This window comes from Chanos chanos, chromosome 4 (genome assembly GCF_902362185.1).
Source record: "Chanos chanos chromosome 4, fChaCha1.1, whole genome shotgun sequence".
In the NCBI taxonomy this organism is placed as follows: domain Eukaryota; kingdom Metazoa; phylum Chordata; class Actinopteri; order Gonorynchiformes; family Chanidae; genus Chanos; species Chanos chanos.
This window is the reverse complement of record NC_044498.1, coordinates 6,917,867-6,936,492: the sequence shown is the minus strand read 5'-3', so window position 1 is coordinate 6,936,492 and position 18,626 is coordinate 6,917,867. Positions and strand designations below refer to the sequence as shown.

At 40.2% G+C, this 18,626-nt stretch overlaps 1 protein-coding gene across 1 annotated transcript in view; it reads right to left on the bottom strand.

Annotated features, from left to right (window-relative positions):
- Nucleotides 1–293: 293 nt before the first annotated feature.
- The window catches only part of col12a1b (collagen, type XII, alpha 1b), a 57,080-nt gene continuing 38,747 nt past the window's right edge, over nt 294–18,626 (bottom strand). Inside the window, exons 54-76 of the mRNA XM_030770872.1 lie at nt 18,019–18,158; nt 17,793–17,916; nt 17,455–17,598; nt 17,107–17,271; nt 16,674–16,712; nt 16,413–16,551; nt 15,341–15,483; nt 14,838–14,947; nt 10,061–10,219; nt 9,687–9,764; nt 8,075–8,161; nt 7,624–7,677; nt 7,276–7,371; nt 6,661–6,714; nt 5,276–5,329; nt 5,124–5,177; nt 4,881–4,952; nt 3,853–3,888; nt 3,694–3,760; nt 3,387–3,569; nt 2,457–2,534; nt 2,031–2,201; nt 294–421 (exon numbers count right to left, since the gene is read on the bottom strand). Coding sequence (XP_030626732.1) covers nt 294–421; nt 2,031–2,201; nt 2,457–2,534; nt 3,387–3,569; nt 3,694–3,760; nt 3,853–3,888; nt 4,881–4,952; nt 5,124–5,177; nt 5,276–5,329; nt 6,661–6,714; nt 7,276–7,371; nt 7,624–7,677; nt 8,075–8,161; nt 9,687–9,764; nt 10,061–10,219; nt 14,838–14,947; nt 15,341–15,483; nt 16,413–16,551; nt 16,674–16,712; nt 17,107–17,271; nt 17,455–17,598; nt 17,793–17,916; nt 18,019–18,158 — 2,375 coding nt within the window. The remainder of the gene's footprint in view (nt 422–2,030; nt 2,202–2,456; nt 2,535–3,386; nt 3,570–3,693; nt 3,761–3,852; nt 3,889–4,880; nt 4,953–5,123; nt 5,178–5,275; nt 5,330–6,660; nt 6,715–7,275; nt 7,372–7,623; nt 7,678–8,074; nt 8,162–9,686; nt 9,765–10,060; nt 10,220–14,837; nt 14,948–15,340; nt 15,484–16,412; nt 16,552–16,673; nt 16,713–17,106; nt 17,272–17,454; nt 17,599–17,792; nt 17,917–18,018; nt 18,159–18,626) is intronic.

The window sequence follows — 18,626 nt, the reverse complement described above, 5'->3', positions numbered from 1 at the left end:
TTCAACACAACTTGACAGAAATATGATGTAATGTGATGAATATGTTATGCAAATATTTTACAAGCGATGGCACATGAGAAAAGACAAAGCTCACAGGTCGACATGAAATGTGTCTGAACGTTTTTTTTTTTGTTGTTTTTTTTTCCCACTCCTTAAATTGATATATGCTTGAAGGTATGTCCAAATTAAGGGATGTGAAACTTCCCTAAATGTCAAGTGTTCAAAGCCCTTCACAGTAGCATATGTAAAGCAAATACAACAACAAAAAAAAAATTAACTTCATCCAAAGAACATTATTTTTCTGGTGCTATCCTTTTTGAATCCATTCTTGATAGTGACCTCTTTCGGCGTTCATTTAGTGAGACATCATAGTCTTCTTCCTCAGGTATTTGGACAACATCAGGCTCTGGTGGATACCGGCCTGCTCGGAAATATCATCACGGCCAATTGAATATATCTGTGATTTCATTTTTTTTTCTTTGTAACAGGCAGCACAGCATCCTCATGTACAACTTCACGAGCTTTTCAGTAAAGGCCCAAACCATTCAAATGGCATAATTGCTTAGATGTAATTTTTTTTTATTTTAAAGGCACTGATAGAAAGATTCTGTAAACAGTTCAGTGCTCTCGTTCTTTAGTACCATTCTAAAATGAGATAAAAATGCTTTTTTTGTTGTTGTTATTTTTTTTTCTTTTTTCATTTTTCTTTTTTTTTTTTTTTTTTTGTTTTTGGTTTTCGCTTATGTTTTCTTTTTTTTTTTCTTTTGGTTTGGTTTGATTGAAAGGGAACATCAGATCATTATTGCAACTTGTGAGTCATCCCTTTACAAATATCCAAAAAAAAAAAAATTAAATCAAGTAATTATTCTACCACCAGCCTCTTAATAAGTTTGGGATTGTGATTCCAATTCCTAATAACATACAGCTGAGGTACAGCTGGCACTGAAAGAATAATGCCATTGAAGTGTATCAATAGCTAAAAATAGAGCATAGGACAACTTTTTAGAAATGCTGCTGTGTACATAGAGAGAAATGGCTTTAGAGAACGAAGGTAAAAAAACAAACAAACAAACAAATCAAAGAAACTCCAGGGTCAGACAATGGCACGTGCTTCAATATGGCCCTGAGCAAGTTTTATGGGTGAATCACTTTAGGCAAACAAACAAACCAAAAAAAACAAAAAAAAAAAAACAGGCATTCATGTTTTGCATTCGGCAAGCAGCAGAATACAAGGCACAAGCTTACTACAGATGTTAAACTATATTTAGTGGATTTGATTCATTTACAAGGCACAATTAGTTTATTTACAGATATAAACTCAGACTAAAAATGTTAAATTGATGGTTGTCTTCCCTACTGATCCACTGTGTTAGTAACTGTTGTTGACGCTGATATATGTATATTTTATTTTGTATTTGGTGCTTTTTGGGTCATGCTCCTCCACCCCATAGATGCTCTGTCCACTTGCTGTTTGGATTCAAGATATTAGCAGTCCGCTACGTTGTTGTCATCACCCACTGTTTTTCTGTTCTAGTTGTTAGTGCCAGGCTGCACTTTCAATTCTTGGCTTTTTTTTTTCTTTATTTTGTGATTTTAGTTGCTTATTTTGGTTCAGAGCAGTTTGTTAATTAGTTGCTTGGTGGTTATCTTCAAACAGCTTTAGAGCATGTCAACACATTTCTCAGAAACTCAGGACTTTCTCAGGGTATCAAAGTGTAAGCAGCACAGGTGGTTTTGAAAGTTTATAATGATGAACCTGAAACAGGTCAAACAGGATGTTAGGGTTTTGTTATGACTTTTGTTTGCTTTTTTTTTTAACATAAACAGATAGTATATGGTTGTGGTATTTAATAACATTCTCAACAATTCAGCTAAAACATTCTCAGATGTTGCCTTCAGGAGACCAACATACCATAATGATCATGTAAGAGGTAACTATCATACCCATGCAGTATGCTATTACATGCCACCAGTATTATGCAACATCACTAAAATTTTCATGCAGCAAGCAATTCAAGCAGAGATCATACCTCGATATCCCTGTCCGTTGTATGGAATACCCACGCACTGGGAGGAGTCACAATAGCCAGGTGGGCCAGGTGGACCCCGGACTCCGGCGACACCGTTACGGCCAGGTGGGCCACGAGGCCCAGGAGAGCCTTGAGGGCCGGGTGGGCCGGTTCTGGACTCACCTTGTGGGCCTGGGCATTTGGAAGGAAAGTAGAGCTTGGTGACACTGTTCGTACTGACATCTGACAAATATTAGCAGAGCGCCATCAAAAAAGTGCTAATTGTGAAAACTGTGATATTATTAGTAATGTAAAGCTAAATAACATCATATGACAGTTCTTTACGCGCTGAGCGACCTCACAAACACAGTGACAAGTCACCCATCCCGTCAAAATAATTAAATTGTTAAAAGAATGTGACACTTTTCCAGCATAAGAGAAACATACCAGGTGGACCTGAGGGTCCCCTTTGTCCTCTCTGTCCAATCCCAGGGCTTCCTCGTTCACCCTTCTCTCCAGGGAGGCCTGAAAAAATATGTAAGGGCAACAATTAGTGTGACTTGGGAGCAGATTGCAAAATGAACTTTATAACCAAATTGATTCCCTAAGAAGACGGAGATTATTAGAAATCTACCATAGAATTATGCAGGCTGATGTTAAAATAGTAATCATCATCATGTCATCATTTTAAACCAGATTTAGATGACTTGACACAATTCTTCTTCATATCCAATGGGTTAAAAAAAAAAAGGTACTACGTGCTTGTGGTGGAACATACTGTATGTAACTTGTCTGTTACTGTGCACTACTCTTGCCAGTCCCGACGGGTCAAGAAGCTGTTTCAAATGTCCAGACTGCCACTGACTGGATGTTTTATGGGTCTGGAACCATTCTCCATGCACCTATGGCACTGTTATACCTGAAAGCTCCTGCTGGGATGCTGTTTTGTGGCAGGCTCATAGTGAAGCATAGCTATCAACTATCAGGCCCTTTTCAAAGTAACTTAAATCTTTGTTCTTGCCCATTCTCATTCTGAATTTTACACAAAGGATCCATAGCTACCTGCCTTCCCGCTTGGCATGGCTGAAACAATGTTGTCACTGCGCAAAAAGTCTATTTTGTGGATATGTTAAGCGGACCCTAGTAAACTGGTCACTTGGATAATTGTATCACATATTATAGACACATAATTTGGAATCATCTGTGCAATCAAAACCTGAAACGAAAGGATCCAGTTATAAATAACCCCTTACCGAATGGTAAACAGGAACATACTGTATTAGTGTGGACGACCAGTGTATAGAGATGTTGTGATATGCAGCTTTGGGAATTATGTGGCACACGTCATAAGTATGTGTCAGGGACAAAAACACAGACCTCTCTCTCCCTGTGGCCCTGGTAGTCCTGGATTTCCTGGGAACCCATTCCTGCCTATCCGCCCTGGCTCTCCAGGTGGACCCTGTCTACCGGGTTGTCCAGGAGGACCAGCAGGTCCAGGGCTGTTGGATCGGTACCCTTCAGGGATCTTGTTCAACATTTCATTAACTCGCCGCATTTGTTCTGAAAAAGGATCATGAAAGCAAGCGTTGATATAAAGTCAGTAGATAGTAGATAATAAAGATTGTTGAGCAAGTCATCGAAGACCAAGGCACTCCATGTAACTGATGAACATTCATTAAATTACCATTAATTAGCTGCTCGCAGACTTGTCTGGCCATGGATCGCATCATGCCCTGAGAGGCAATGTCTCCCTGAGACAGAGAAAGAGTACTAGGTCAATATTGCTCCACTGAATAACCATTCCTGGTATAAACTTTAAAACAAAATTAAAACAAATACTCACTCTGTCTCCCTTATCTCCCTTCATTCCAGGATTTCCCTGTGAGAGTGTAAAACATCATCATCAGTTCATTTTTTTTTTCTATGACCACTGTTTGAACTTCTGAGACTGTCAATGGCTGAAAATAAATCTAATTGCTCATTCCCTTTTGTGATTGACTACATATGGCAAAACTTGTACACAGCCAATGAATGGAGTGCTATTATATTTCTTTCTGTGTACACTAAGTCAATAACAAGGATGTAATAAGACGGATGATGGAACATGTTGGTATAGCGTATGGACATATGAAATGAAAATGAGGTAATAGCTAAAAGGGTAATCAGCAGCCAGCCAGGCATTTAGTGAATTTATGGTGCACACATGCATAATTAACTGGTAGGACTGTTGATGTTAACGCCCTAATCAACGACATGTTCTTTTTCTTTTTAACAAAACCATAATTCCTTTTCTGCCTATATTCATGACTGGATTCAAACTTTCAGTGATTGCACGATGTCAGTTGTATAAGCAAACTGAGTTGTGTGTGTGTGTGTGTGTGTGTGGGGGGGGGGGGGGGGGGGGGGTTGCTCAGGGAAAATGGGCAAATGAGCATAAAGCTGCTCAGATGGCTTCATGTGAGAAAGGTAATTGATGTTTTCAGTCCAATGCAATTTTGATTGTGCTAGTTACTCATTTTTTATGATACTTTTTAAAACTCATTAGTAAACCTTTTTGCTAAACACAGTTACCAATTTATCAGTTCAGCTGTACAGACACCAATGTAAAGGCAGTAGCTACAGTTTGCACACTATGAAGAACGGTGATTATTATGCTACACGGCATGACACCATCAAAAAGTACTAAGCTGACAAATGAGGATCCAATGAATGCACTTTATCGAGAGCAACAGATAATAAGCAAAGTAAATATTAATCAGTATAGTGGCCAGCTATTGAATATATGGGTATTCTCGATTATCGGCTGAGTTTAGCCATGTGTATAAATATGATTCACTCTAGCTTAGAATATTCTACTGGATGTCTACTTACTGGGACTCCTACGTCACCAGGTTTTCCTGGCTTCCCTCCTGCTCCTGGCGCTCCAGGAGATCCAGGCGGTCCCTTAATAACAGGGAAAAAGGTACTGTTAGAGCTGAGAAGAGACTCTTATAGTACAAGGGAATGGCAACACGGAAGAGACGAATAATAGCATCACAGCAAGGAATGAACATAGTTGTGAAAAGGAGAGTGTAATAGAAAACACTGAAAACTCTTCTCTGTGTGTGAACATACCATTGGACCTGGTGGGCCTCTGGGTCCAGCGGGTCCGTCCTTTCCTTGGGGTCCCTGTGTTAACCACATACATACAATAAGTTCCAGATTGCTCTTTACATCGGCAAATTTTGCTTATAAATCTACAAAGTTCCAAAAGTTTTAGGTCTTACCCTTACACCAGCTGGTCCAATTGGCCCAATGGAACCAGGAGGTCCAGGTGGACCCTGAGAGAGAGAGAGGGAGAGAGGGAGTAAGAGAGAGAAAGAGACAGAGAAAGACAGAGAGACAGAGAAGAAAACATTAAGCTTTGGAGCCTTTTCTCACAACTCACTGTAACACAGGTCACCTACCATTGACCAACCCACTTCAAACCAGTAAATCTCCTTTTATTTCTCATTTTCTCCAAAAACTCTGCTTGCTACTTTTTTTTTTCCATTTTTCGTCAATCCTCGTTTGCCTTTGATGCCTTGGCATAAGATTTACAGGGAACATAATACATTCCAGATCCGTTTTATGGGCCTTTATAAACCTGGTCTGCATACTCTCTGCAAGTCATTAAATGCATGTTGCTATAGCATCTGCTCCAACATGGTCACCTGCAAGCAATGCCCCGTATTCATTTGGACAGAGACTTTAAAACAGACGAAATGTCCATCTTTGATCTTTTTTTTGGATTCACTCCAAAGCAAATGCATAGCACAATCACAATGATAAGATTCTTTTCTTTTTTTTTTCTATGAATCGATCATGTTCCATGGGTTTCCTCTGTACATAAAAAAAATAATAATAATAATAAAAAAAAATGTTTAGCTCAGAAATTTGTTCTTCCGTTCTTCCTACCATCTTATTGGTAACATATGTTATTCTGGAGCTCTGCCTAACCTGGAAACAATTGAATGTTTAACAATCTCAACCAAACAAGACCCAACTTCATAGAATTGTGCATAGCACCTTTTCCCTTTACCTATGATGTCACTGTCCTAGTAGCAGTCTAGTACCACCATATTATTACATAACCCGTCCTGTTGGACACTACATCTGTCAATGGCTTAGCTAACAGGCTCGAAGTTCAAACACTGAGCCTGTCTGTCCTATACATTACTTTTACACACCTCTATGCATTTTTCACACATTCCCGGCTTTAAATATTCACTTGACTGCCTTTTTGAAAATTCCATTTATCTATTCATTCTTTTCTGAAAAAAACAAATAAACATTGAAACTGCTCAAGGAAAAACAAACCAGTGCAGATTATGTCCCCCTGCCATATTAAAGACACATTTAAAAGATTTGTTTCTATCTCACTTAATCTACAGTCCAAGGGAAATGAAAATTCGATCTCACAATATAAGCCCATTGTTCATCACTGTCACATTGAACACAGTCTCATTCCTCCCACCCATCTCCAACCCCCCAACCCCCCCGCACCTCCATTCCCCATATACTGTCTGAAGCTTGCCATGTGGAGCTTGTCCAGAGTAGTAGCTTAGGCTGTACTTTATGAATTACTCCCCCTTAAACCACAAGCAGTGATCCAATCCAAAGGAGCACTCACTTTCTGTCCAGGTAATCCAGCATCGCCAGGGTCTCCTTTTGGTCCAGGACGGCCCTGTGAAAATAAGAAATAGAGAACTGATCATTAAAAAAAAAAAAGAACACACACACACATACACACACACACACACACACACACACGTACACAATGCCATGACTCACTGTAATTCAAACAGCTTTTTGTCCTCTGTTCAAGATAACAGGGATTACGCATATGTAGCTGCTGCAATATAGTATTACAACAGGAAAATGTGTTATTAGCTTTTCATCTCGCTTAATGAATAAGGAGGAGGACAGACACAATACACAGGACAGCCTAGGGAAAGGAGCAAAACGGGAAGAAATTCCAGTTGAATGGCAGAGATTTACAAGGATTAGGTGGTTTAAAACACTGCCGATACTGAGTGTAGTTTCCACAGACATGAAGGAATGCAGGATGCCGAGCTCACTGTTGTACTTGCTTTGCAGCCACGGCTCCTCAGATAATAAATGGCCAGAATAATCCCTGTTTGGTGTGCTGAGGCACTGGGAGATTTATGACGAGCTACTGAGAGCTGGCTGTGCACAGAGACAATGGAGGGAAATGTGAAGTAGGAAGAGTTTGAAAGGGACTTACCGCTTCTCCTGGAATAGATAGTCCGCTAGGGCCTTGCGGTCCAGGAAGACCCATCGGCCCAGGCAAGCCCATCTCTCCACGTGGACCCATTGGACCCTGTAGCAACACAAGAAATAGGAAATGAATGGGGTAATAAACAGGTCGTTAAAGGATTAATGCACCAGACATTCTACAATGTTATCGGGCCAAAGTAAGGATCTCTCTTGCGCGCAATGTATGGAGATGCAAACATTGCCCGTTTTTTTCTGATGAAGGGGATACTACTGATCAGTGAGGAGCCTTGTACTAAGGGTGACCATTTAGCACTTTGAGAAACATGGTTGAAAAGTAGAATATACTGGGACTTACCACGGGGCCTGGCTCTCCTCTCTCACCCCGAGGTCCTTTACTACCAGGTGCGCCCTAGAAAAGGAAAGTTACAGTGAAATGATGACGATGAGGATAGTTCAGCCCTCTCTCTGGAAAACTAACAATTACCTACTACGCCCAGTAGAACAGTACATGCACAGCACTGGTCTGGACTATCTATGCACTTTTAACATGTGTATTTTTGTTAAACTGTCCTTTGGCAGCTGTTTGGTCCAAGCAGGCATTTGTGAGCTTGATATTTTGCACATGAGAGAGCAAGACCAATAAATTTCTCAGGATGTTTTAACTGATAGTTTTACTTAAGCCAAACATTATAGTGAGATATCGACATTGCAACTACAGAGGTCATTTGTCAAAACAAAAATACAGGAGTTGTTAAAATGTGCTCCATAGAAATATCAGTGTCATGCTGTATGGAGGTTGAACATACCACTGGACCTTGATGCCCTGGAGGACCTGTGCTGTCTGAGGTGCATGTGCAAGCATTAGGAAGAGGAGGGCACTTGGCTTCATCTCTCTGGAATCGCAAGAGAGGAGATTAAATGAGAGAGGCAGTGATTAGAAGACAGGAGAATAACAAGTCTGCTTGATAATCAGAGATTTGACACTAGTTGTAGTTATAGATAATAGTTATAATAGTACATACTGATCTGGCCCTAGGGTAGGTTTGATCTCTAACTACAGGTCATATCACCACTCAAATTCATGGAGATGTTGGGTAGGGGGCAGAAGCATCCTCTTGTCAACATGGATAAATTTCAGAAATCCCACCTTGCCCGCTTAAAACATCTCTAAATGCCCAGAAACATTTCTTTAGTAGATATGTTGCGCTGTGTTTCTTTGTACAGAAGTCATGCATCACTGAAATAGTCTAACAGCAGGCAGAGTGTACACACACACTGAGGGTGGTGACAGAAAGACGCTGACATGTGGGATTACATTGGAACCCTATTATTATTATTGCTGACCCCCCCCCCCCCCCCCATAATAAAAACACAATGTGGTTCAATATGGAATAAAGAGGCAAAAGCATATTGGTGACAGCAGTATTGCTTGCATTGCCGCCCTCTGAGAGCATTTCTTGCGGCATGAACAGAGGTATTGTTGACAGCAGTCTGGGCGGCATTATTGCTGTGTGATTTATGTGCTAAGCCCTCCTCTGAGTTCAGAGGCCTTTGCACACTGCTTTTCCGGATGCTGAAGGGACTCTTAGGGGATGGATGAAAGCAAGAGAGTGACACACTTTTGTTTGACAAGGCCGTTTGAAGCTGCAGCTGGGCTGCTTAAACACAGTGATTGTCCCCTAACTGTCAAAGGCCCTTAATTACATCCAAAAAGGTCCATAACTAAATATGCCTCCAAAACATCCATTAGCAGTTTCACTAACCTCTGAAAAATTCCAAAGAACAGCTGGTCCCAGAGCTTGTAGTATGTGTGTCTGTATGTGTGTGTGTGTTTGTGTGTGTGTGTATGAGGTGTGTGTGTTTGAGTTTGTATGTAAGTTTTAAACCGAGGCATGATAAGCTATAGAATATTACATCAAACATAGAATACCAAAGTACACCCTTATCACAGAGTTCTTAATCTTCCTTACAGAATTATTTTTAACTGGACGGGGTAATGATGGAATAAGCAGAGGAAATGAACTAAAAACTTTTTAGCTGGTAAAGAGAGGATAGGGAAAAAAAGAGAATAGCTGTATATAAGAATAAGACATTTTACAATAGATGCTTTTCCTTTGTTGTACATAGGTTCAGATAATGTGAGCATACCCCACAGCAATGTTATGCATATGTTGACAAGGCTGGTACAACCAACATTCAGAAAGAGAGAGAGAGAGAAAAAAAAAATACATCTGGGTTACACACAGACAACCACAGACAAAAAACTTGCAATGATGCCCTGAACACGAGTTTCCCACTAAGTCACACACAATGAGAGTTATGTACCACGGCCAGACATTTATAGCCCTGGGATGATTGAAATAGTTGCAGATAGAGAGATGCTTGTTTTGAAAGCTATCGTTTGCAGGCTTCTCTTACCAGGGATGGAAGGTCACAGCATCTGTCTCGACTTGTCCAGCCAAGGCTACAGACAATATCAAACATCTGGAGCTGGAACTGCACCACAAAATGAATATTGCCGTTAAGCATGTGTCTTTAATGATTTTGTGTACAAAATCAAAAATAAGAAGACAAAGATAAATGAAAAGCATGAGTTAAGGCTCACTGACACAGACACCTCAGTAAAGAAATCCAGATGAGGTCAAAATGCAGCTCTCTAAATTTATGACAAGTGTGGAACATATTTCGATAAACAAGATGACGTATAGTTGTGTAATTTTTGATATGGTTGACTATTATAAACTTGTCCCCGCTACTACATGGCAAAATGGGCAGAGGTAGAATGGACTCACCGTTGCAGACTCTCCTTTCGAGCCAATGGACTTGGACATTCTTCCGAGCACTTGATAGCCGTCCGCAGACGTATTACCGGCCTCCTTAATTGGCTTCTCAGCAACTTCTTGGCAGTCGATATTCAGTTTAACACTGGTCGATGACACAATAATGTGGAGCTGGAAAGAGAAGATTGCGAAATGTTAAAATATATGATAAAATGCAAGAACAGCCTCTCTGCAAATCATTAGACAAATCTGGTTCAACAGCTTCCCCTTGATGTCTTCTCAGAATGGCAAGTCCATTTTAGTACTGCCTTTCCAAAGAGTATATTTCTCACGTTGAGTCACACATGTACTTGAAGCATGTATACAGACAATAATCAGTCGCGCTAAACACAACAACCACTGACTCTTCCAAGTACAATAGGAACAAAGTTACACGCAGACAGCTAATTAAATTTTCAGTCAACCGCAATCATCTCTATCACTGTCATGAAAATAACACTTTTTGAGAGACTGGATGCTGTATCAGTGACAATACAATGTGGCCAGTGAAATGTAATGGGTGACATCATGACAAAATCTAAAAAAAAACTAAAAAAAAACAAACAAAAAAACCCTACCAAATAAAGTCTTCTTTGGTGCTCTACACATGTCTGTTTCATCCCTGAATTTGTTCATGACATTGGGGTTAAAGTATGTAGCTTGTGGTGTATGGCCACCACACACACACACACACACACACACACACACACACACACAAACAACTCGACTCTGTTACACAGACTGTGTAATGGTATGACAGTTTTTCCTGCTCAACATTGCCTCACCGCAGCCAGCAATGCTGTTTTGTGGTTTTCTCTCTCTCTCTCTCTCTCTCTCTCTCTCTCTCTCTCTCTGTAAGTTCTCAAAGTTTTCCTGAGGACTCTATAGACAGCAGCAGTGTAACCGCATTCTTCCTCTGCATGCTAAAACAATGGAGCCTTTTCCTCTCTAAGCGTTTGATAAGAAAGACAAGATCGGTGCTTGGCAGCCAAAGAAACAGATCTGTGAAAATGGTGAAGGAAGAAAATTTTATCCCATGGTCGTAGAGTCTTTATTGCTTTCTCATGGACTGAGAGAAATAACTTGAGACTCTTTTATGATGAGGGCAAGTGAGGTGAGACACTGAATTCTTAGAAATTATGAACTGTGTTTCTGCAACAATAAGACTCAAAAATGATTTAAAAGTCTACAAGTGCTCCAAATCTTCAAATGGGAACTTCTTGACTCTCAAAATTCGAATGAAGGCACCTATTTCACAAACTATAAATATCATATAATTAAGCAAAGAAACTACACTGATTCAAGAAAAAAAATGCTCCAACCCTGCTTGTAAGATTACATTACAGCTGGGCTTTACAGATTTACACTGTATGGAACCACTAATAACTTTTCCAGTTCGGGATGACATCATCTTATTCTTGTTTTGACTCATTAATATGATTCGTCACTGAGATATACCAGCAGAGATGAATGAGTCTTTCCGTCCCTGTTCCGTCTCATTTTCTAGACGATTCAGCAGACCTTGAGGCTTTTGCATGACATTCAGTCACTGGGATATACGGCTGAAACTCTCCCCAAAGCCAGACTCTCCCCTAATCTATGCTATCATCTCCAAAATCTAGGTTTTATCTGGCTAAAGACTAGTAACATGCCTGTTACCTTCTAAAGTCTCTGCTCCAGGGTGTTCAGAGAACCCATCTGTTTTGCGGCCTGGTCTGTATGGACAGGGTTCCATTTTGGGTTCTTTTGTCTCAAGCATGTTAATTATATACTGCTCACTAAATATGGTATGATGAGCTACAAGTGCTTTGTCGCATCAGAATGATATAAAAGCTATTAAATTAATGACCTGATATGCTAAGTATAATTAAAAGCATAAGAAGTGGTTTGTCTCATCATCTGGTTCTCATGTCAAGATTTTTTTTTTTTGCACATATCATTTTTTATTGATCTGTTTGTGAGCATAATCAAAATGCCTCAAAAGTTTATCGGACTGGTCAGACGCCAACAATTATTCTCATTATTGGATATCAGCATTGTGATAATTCGTGGGAATGTTTATGGGAAGGGCAATTATGAAACAGTGATATTCACTGAGCCAAAAGTACTCTCTGACTAGCGATAGAAAAAAAACCTATCCAGCCTTTGCTTTAGTAATAGAAATTGAAAACCCCTACACCTCTCCAGACATCTCCTTTTCCCCAGATACGAAGAAGGATTTATTTGTCACTGTCATTACCATCTTCGTGAATTTTGGATTGAGACTTTGAAGCTAGTCGGAATACAAGTGAGTCGAAGAAGGATCTGGACTTTAAAAAGTAGTGTATTCGGTCTCAGTCCACTGAGATTCAGAAGCCCAGGGAGGCCCCTGTGCGTTTGATGTAATCAAATGGATGTGTGTGGACAGGATGTCTGTTCCACTCATCTCTAAGAATTTTATCTCTTCAGCATTAAGACCTCTTAAAAAGAAAAAAAGAAAAAGAAAAAAAGAAAAGAAAAGAAAAGAAAAAAAAAAAAGATGAGTACTCCTCTTCTGGCTGCTCATGGGGACAAACACACAGTAAATCAGCCTGCGGTTTAGAGAACTGCATCTCTGCTGTTCCAAAGCTCCTAGCCTACACCACACAACGCTCTAATACGCAGAGCCAGAAAAAAAAAAAGACTTAAAAAACCAAAGCAGATCATCCATCAAAAAAGGGAGTAAAAGTCCATTGAAATAGGGAGTCACAGCTAGACAGTCTAAATCATGTTTGTTTACCCAGCACATTCTGGCCTTACAGAAAAAGACACCATAAGTTTCAATGATTAATGAAATTCCACCATCTTCTCATAGTAACAAGCATTAACCTCAAAAAAAAAAAAAAAACGGGATGCAATTCGCTGATCCAACTTTTAGGGTTTTTTTTTTTTTTTGGTTTTTTTTTTGTGGGAAAGCAGCAGCGTCTCAGCCGTGTCAACAGTTCTACTGACGGTGAAGGAAAATCACAAATGAAAAGCACGTATATATTCATAATAAGCTGTCATTTGAGCCATTTGCGGTTGCGCTTTCCGCAGAGCGCACCGTCTTCAGCCTGGTGACGCATGCAACGCTTTCAGGGAGATCAACAAGGTATTCCCCGAAGTAGGGGCTAGCAGGGGCTGATTCTGAGCCGCATGGGTACAGTATACACATAGCCCTGCTAAGAGGTAAACCAAATTTAAGACCAAAAAAAAACAAAAAAACAAAAACAAAAACAAAAACAAAAACAAAACAAAACAAAAAAAAAACAGAAGCTTCTGTATCCCTCTAAAGCAGCCACAAGAATTCCCAAAACAGTCAGACACCATAGGGAGCCCCAGGCATATTTGAGACTGAAGGTAGGCCAAGATACAGACACAGAGCCAGGTAGAGAGAGAGAGAGAGAGAGAGAGAGAGAGAGAGAGAGAGAGCGCAAAAGAGTGAAAGAGAGAGAGACAGGAAAGCACAAAACCTCCCCCACTCCCTGGCATTCCACTGCCTCACTGATGTAATTGTTTAATGGCTAAAGCAGTGACCCAACATTTTCCAGCCCCTCTCGCCAGCAGCGCCTGAACTGCATTTTTTAATGACCTCCCCAAAAGCACTTATAGATTCTCGTGAAAGTGTGGGATTTGCTGCTCTACACCATCCCTTGCTGCATGGGTAAATTTTAAATGACTGTATCCCATAACCTCTTCCTCATATCCTGCTCTGACCCCTGAGTGAATGATTTTCTCTTTGCAGCAAAAGCTGATTAATCTCAGGTAGGCAAGTACTTCCCCACATCTCTGCATTTAGCTTGTAGTCCCTCTCTAAAAAAATCCAACAATCAGTTCCCATGGTGGGAAAAAAAAATAGATCTTATCTTGAGCACAAATCTCCCTCAAGAAACAGAAGTAAAAAAATTATCCTTATCCTTATTATCCTTAGCAAAATGTTCTTCCCTGTACAATTTTCAGAAGCCCGTCTGTAAAGCCTGCAGAAGTGCGGGAAGGTTTTCTGAAAACCCCATTCCCTTAACAAAATAGCCTGACATAAATTTCAGCACATTTTCTGTCACAAAAATTGACCATACCATTTCAATCTCCCTGCAAAGTGTGGCTATCATCTTGTTCTACTGATAACCCATACATAGTTTTGTTTCCTCACTAAGTAATGATCTCATATTTCAGTTGGGCTCTAAAAGCTATTTATTAAAACTATAAATGGTTGTTGACAGTCTCAGAGAGGACTCTGTGCCCAATCAGCATAACTTATGAAGCAGCTTGTTACGAAACATTCTGGATCAGCAGCAGTATAAGTTTCCAATTATTCAGTCCAGTATTTTTGTTCGAAGATGGCTGCAGTGCAGCCTTATTCAATAGCACATAATCCTAAATCTGTTGAGTCTAGCTAAGATATCCAGGACAATCGCAACATTAAAATAAAAACAAGTAGATCTATTTTAGTTATTTCAAGAGTTGTCACTGGCGAATAACATAACTGCTTATTTATTTCCTTCAAAATATTCTGGACAATTCTTATCATAGCATGATCTACAATACCCTTAAAAGAACACTTACAACATTTGTAAAATGTAATTTTAAAGTACTCCTTCTGGTCTGGTGAAAAAGAAAGAAAGAAAAATCGCTTCTGTTTAACAGGCCATGCTACTGTTTGCCTATTACTAGTTTCCATCAGTTACATAACTCCATCATTTACACAACATCATATAGGCAAAGAAATGAGAGAAAAACTCAAACAATCTTTTACCTTGTGGAAACTTCCATGGAAGATTCTTTTCACTTGATCATTGTCAAATGTAGCCTTCTGGATTTCTCCCCGTGTGTCCTTATTGTAAAATGATACTGTTTGGCTGGAGGCTGTGTAGAGACAAGCAGGGGAGACAAGTTTCAGAGTTCTCCAACGACACGTTAGACTCAATATCATGCAAAGTTCCCAAAGTAGAAACAGGACAAACATCATCAACAGTGAACACATATCAGATAGCTAGGATTCAAGGTTGTGTGAAAGCTGTGTCACAAACTACAGCAATCAGTGCTCGCTAAGCGCTCAGCAGGAGGTGACTTAGTTTGGGAGGGAACCATATGCTGGATCAGGTCATGTCTGATCACTGGGAAAGAGGGAATATAGCCCTGGGGCCTGTAAACTATTAAAAGGTACTCACATTGATATGAGCAAGACTGAAAGAAGGATGCACAAATAGAGAGCGTACTCTTTAAAACCAGCCTTTCCAATTGGAGTCAGAGACTTACGGTCAATGGTGACGCCAACCTCAGGTTTATCGTTTTTGTCAGCCACTTGCCAGATGTCAAAAGCCTCCGTTGGTGAGTCCGGAAGCAACCGGAACATCAGGATAATGGTGAAAGCTGAGGGCAGTCCATCAGGGTGAATATCTCTGTGTCAACCCAAAAGCGAGAGAATAAAAATCAGTTGTCACATGATGGAAGATATCTTAGATCAGTTTTCTGTGCTGGGTACAGTTAGTAAAGTCTTATTTAGAGAACCTCTTCAAGCGTTCAAAATTAGCACCGGTGGCTCCTCATCACTGCATGTATATGTAATCCTCTAAACTGTATGGTTAAATGATTAGAGATTTTTATCTCCAGAGGACAATCTTTGGGCTATTTGGCATGATGCAGGACCACACCATGCCAGGACTCCAACCTCAAGTTGAACAATGCCTTGCAGCGGGCTGTTTCTTTTACAAACGTCGTGACCTTTCAAGTTGGCCAACAGCTATCCTCTTAACAGGCTGTTGTAAATCCATTGACCTAGTTTGGAAGACAGTGGCGTTTAACTGTCTGCCTTAAAGAAGCTGGGCAAGACACATCATGTTAACGGCAAACCAGAGTAGCCCCAACATCAAAAGTCCAATAAACTTGAAATATACACCTTCTTCAGCAAATCGCTGTTGCGCCCAGCAGTACGTAAACAAATAGCGACAGTTGCCAGCACTAACTCCTCGGAAACAAGCAAGTGATCATACATTTCCCATACCGGTCTTAGTCTATGCGCAATCGCCGGACGAGGGTTCATCAAGCCCCCTCTCCAGTGTTATCATTCTAAATGGTCACCATTTGGAATAACAACATAATTAGGTCATCTTATCCCAGATTCCCTGCAAGTATTTTGATTAGTTGAACAAACTACCTTGTTGACTGCTTGACCCACTCAAGAGCCTTGTATTGTTGCCTAACACTGACAGTAATGATAAGATTTATAGCAGGGTGAAACATTTATGGATTCTCAACATCCTGGAGACCACAGCTAGCCAAAGGAAACAAGCAGATGGAAAGAAAGTTCAGAGAGTCAGCTTAAACGCACGATGATGGCTGATTCAGGTATGCGTTCTTGTGGAGCCTGTAGGCAGTGTAGCTGTTGAAGGAGCCTGGCTCCATGGAAACTCCTTTTGTAGCTGCATACATCTTCTCTGTCAGATTGAAGGCTTCAAGCATTCTGAAGCCTGAAAGAAAAAAATGATCAGTTTATAAAAACCAAGATCAGTAAAACACTATGAAATATATGAAAGTGAGAATACAGATGCTTTTTGGAGATTTATTATTGAGGTCAATTCATGCTGTTTACCTGGGGATGTGAATCCATTCACGTATATCAGTGGGCAAGCTACATATTTGGAGAGAGAGAGAGAGAGAAAGAGAGAGAGAGCGAGAGCGAGAGAAAGAGAGAGAGACAGAGACAGAGAGAGAGTGAGCAGAAATGATAGGTTCTCTTAAAAACAAAGTGAATCCAAAACGCAACACAGGTTTCATGGGATAGAACATTCGACATACTTGATTATGCGCACACCTATGTTCGTTTGGTGATGAATGACTTTTTCAGCAAAGAACATATTATTTAATAGCAAAATGTTTTAAAAATTGTTCTCAGAAGTATCACCGTCAATCTCTGGATATACATGATTCACATACAACGCATGTTTTCAACTGATCTTTGAATATGTGAAGAGACACAAGACATCAGCATTTTGGTTTTTTATGAAATGCAGACTAGAACTTACAAGATGAAGCGGTTTCACAAATGAATGTCACAAGGTTGTGCATGATTGTGGAAAAGGCATCAAAGTCATCCACAACAAAGATGTGACGATCGCTTGGTTTGCTTCCAATATTCTGCAGTTCAGCAAAATCCACATCAGCAACACCGATCACAAACACACTATAACCTGTAAAAAAAAAAACATATCTCTCAGAAATTAAAACCATAATATTTTCTGCTATTGATTATGTCTAAAGAATAGATCAGCAACATTTTTGTTAAAAAAAAAAAAAAGTTCAAACTGTCTCAAACAGCCTTTCTGAGAAATGTTTGATCACTGAACAGTCCTTGTTCACATGACTAGTCTTACCAGCTTGTTGCAGCTTGGCTGCGTTCTTCTTCACTTCATCCTGTGAGCGACCATCAGTGACTGCAACCACAATCTTGGGAACATTTCTCCTCATTCCATTATCTGGAGCAAAGACCCTCTCGTACACATGTTTCAAGGCAACGCCTGCACACAAAAACAAGCAGAGGTCACCAGATTCTTTTTCAGCAAATCATCAGGGTACCTTGAAAGTCAATGCTCGCTCATTTTGCTCTGTGGAGAACTGCTCCACCCAATGATTATCTGAGAACATTTCTGACGAGAAATTTTTCTGACCAGTACGAGATGATTTCATGTCAGCTGGCTAAAGTTGCAGATACCTGTTTTGGTGTTTCCTCCCCTGTACTGAATTGTTTGCAGGGCTGCCAGAGCAGTTCCTTTGTCATTGTAAGCGTTCAGTTTGAACTCGGTCTTTGCATCATCACTGTACTGCACGAAAGACACCTATTGCCAAAGACACAACGATTGAAGATCACACAGAGTTCACTGACGGACTTGAACTGGGTGGAATGCAGTTACTGCAGGCGCTTCAAATGAGATACAAACCTGCATTCCCGTTGAGCTGATTACATCAAATGCTCCCATCATGCTGAAGACAAACTGCACCACCTTGTTGAAGCTCTCAGCCCCAATGCTCCATGAGCCATCGATGAGGAACACCACATCTGCTTTGGCACCTTTGCAGACTGAGGCAGAAAAACAACTCAGTGAACTGAAGCAGACTCAATGGCACAGCTTCTCCCCCCCTCAGGCTTGTGTATGAGGACCAACACAAAGATTGAGCTTATAATTAGAGACAGCGATTGCATGAGCGAGGAAAATAGGCTATTGGAATCTCACAAACAAAACCATTCAGACACAAAAAATGACGTAATGAACCTATAGGTTGTAATTACTGGTCTAATTGATCACACTTTTCTAAAGAAAAAAAAAAAAATAACAAAGAACATTTGGTGACCATAAGGCTTGGAAATGATCTGACAAATGACTTTCTGTCTCAGTGTTAAAGGAGACTTTGACAAATTTTATAGTAATGTCTGCCTGCTGTTTTGCAATGTGTTCTTGATCTTTGAAAAAATGTCCTTTCTGCCCTATCTGAGATGCATCAACATTTTTAGCACAATGTCTTCTTTATTTGTTCTTTTTCATGCACT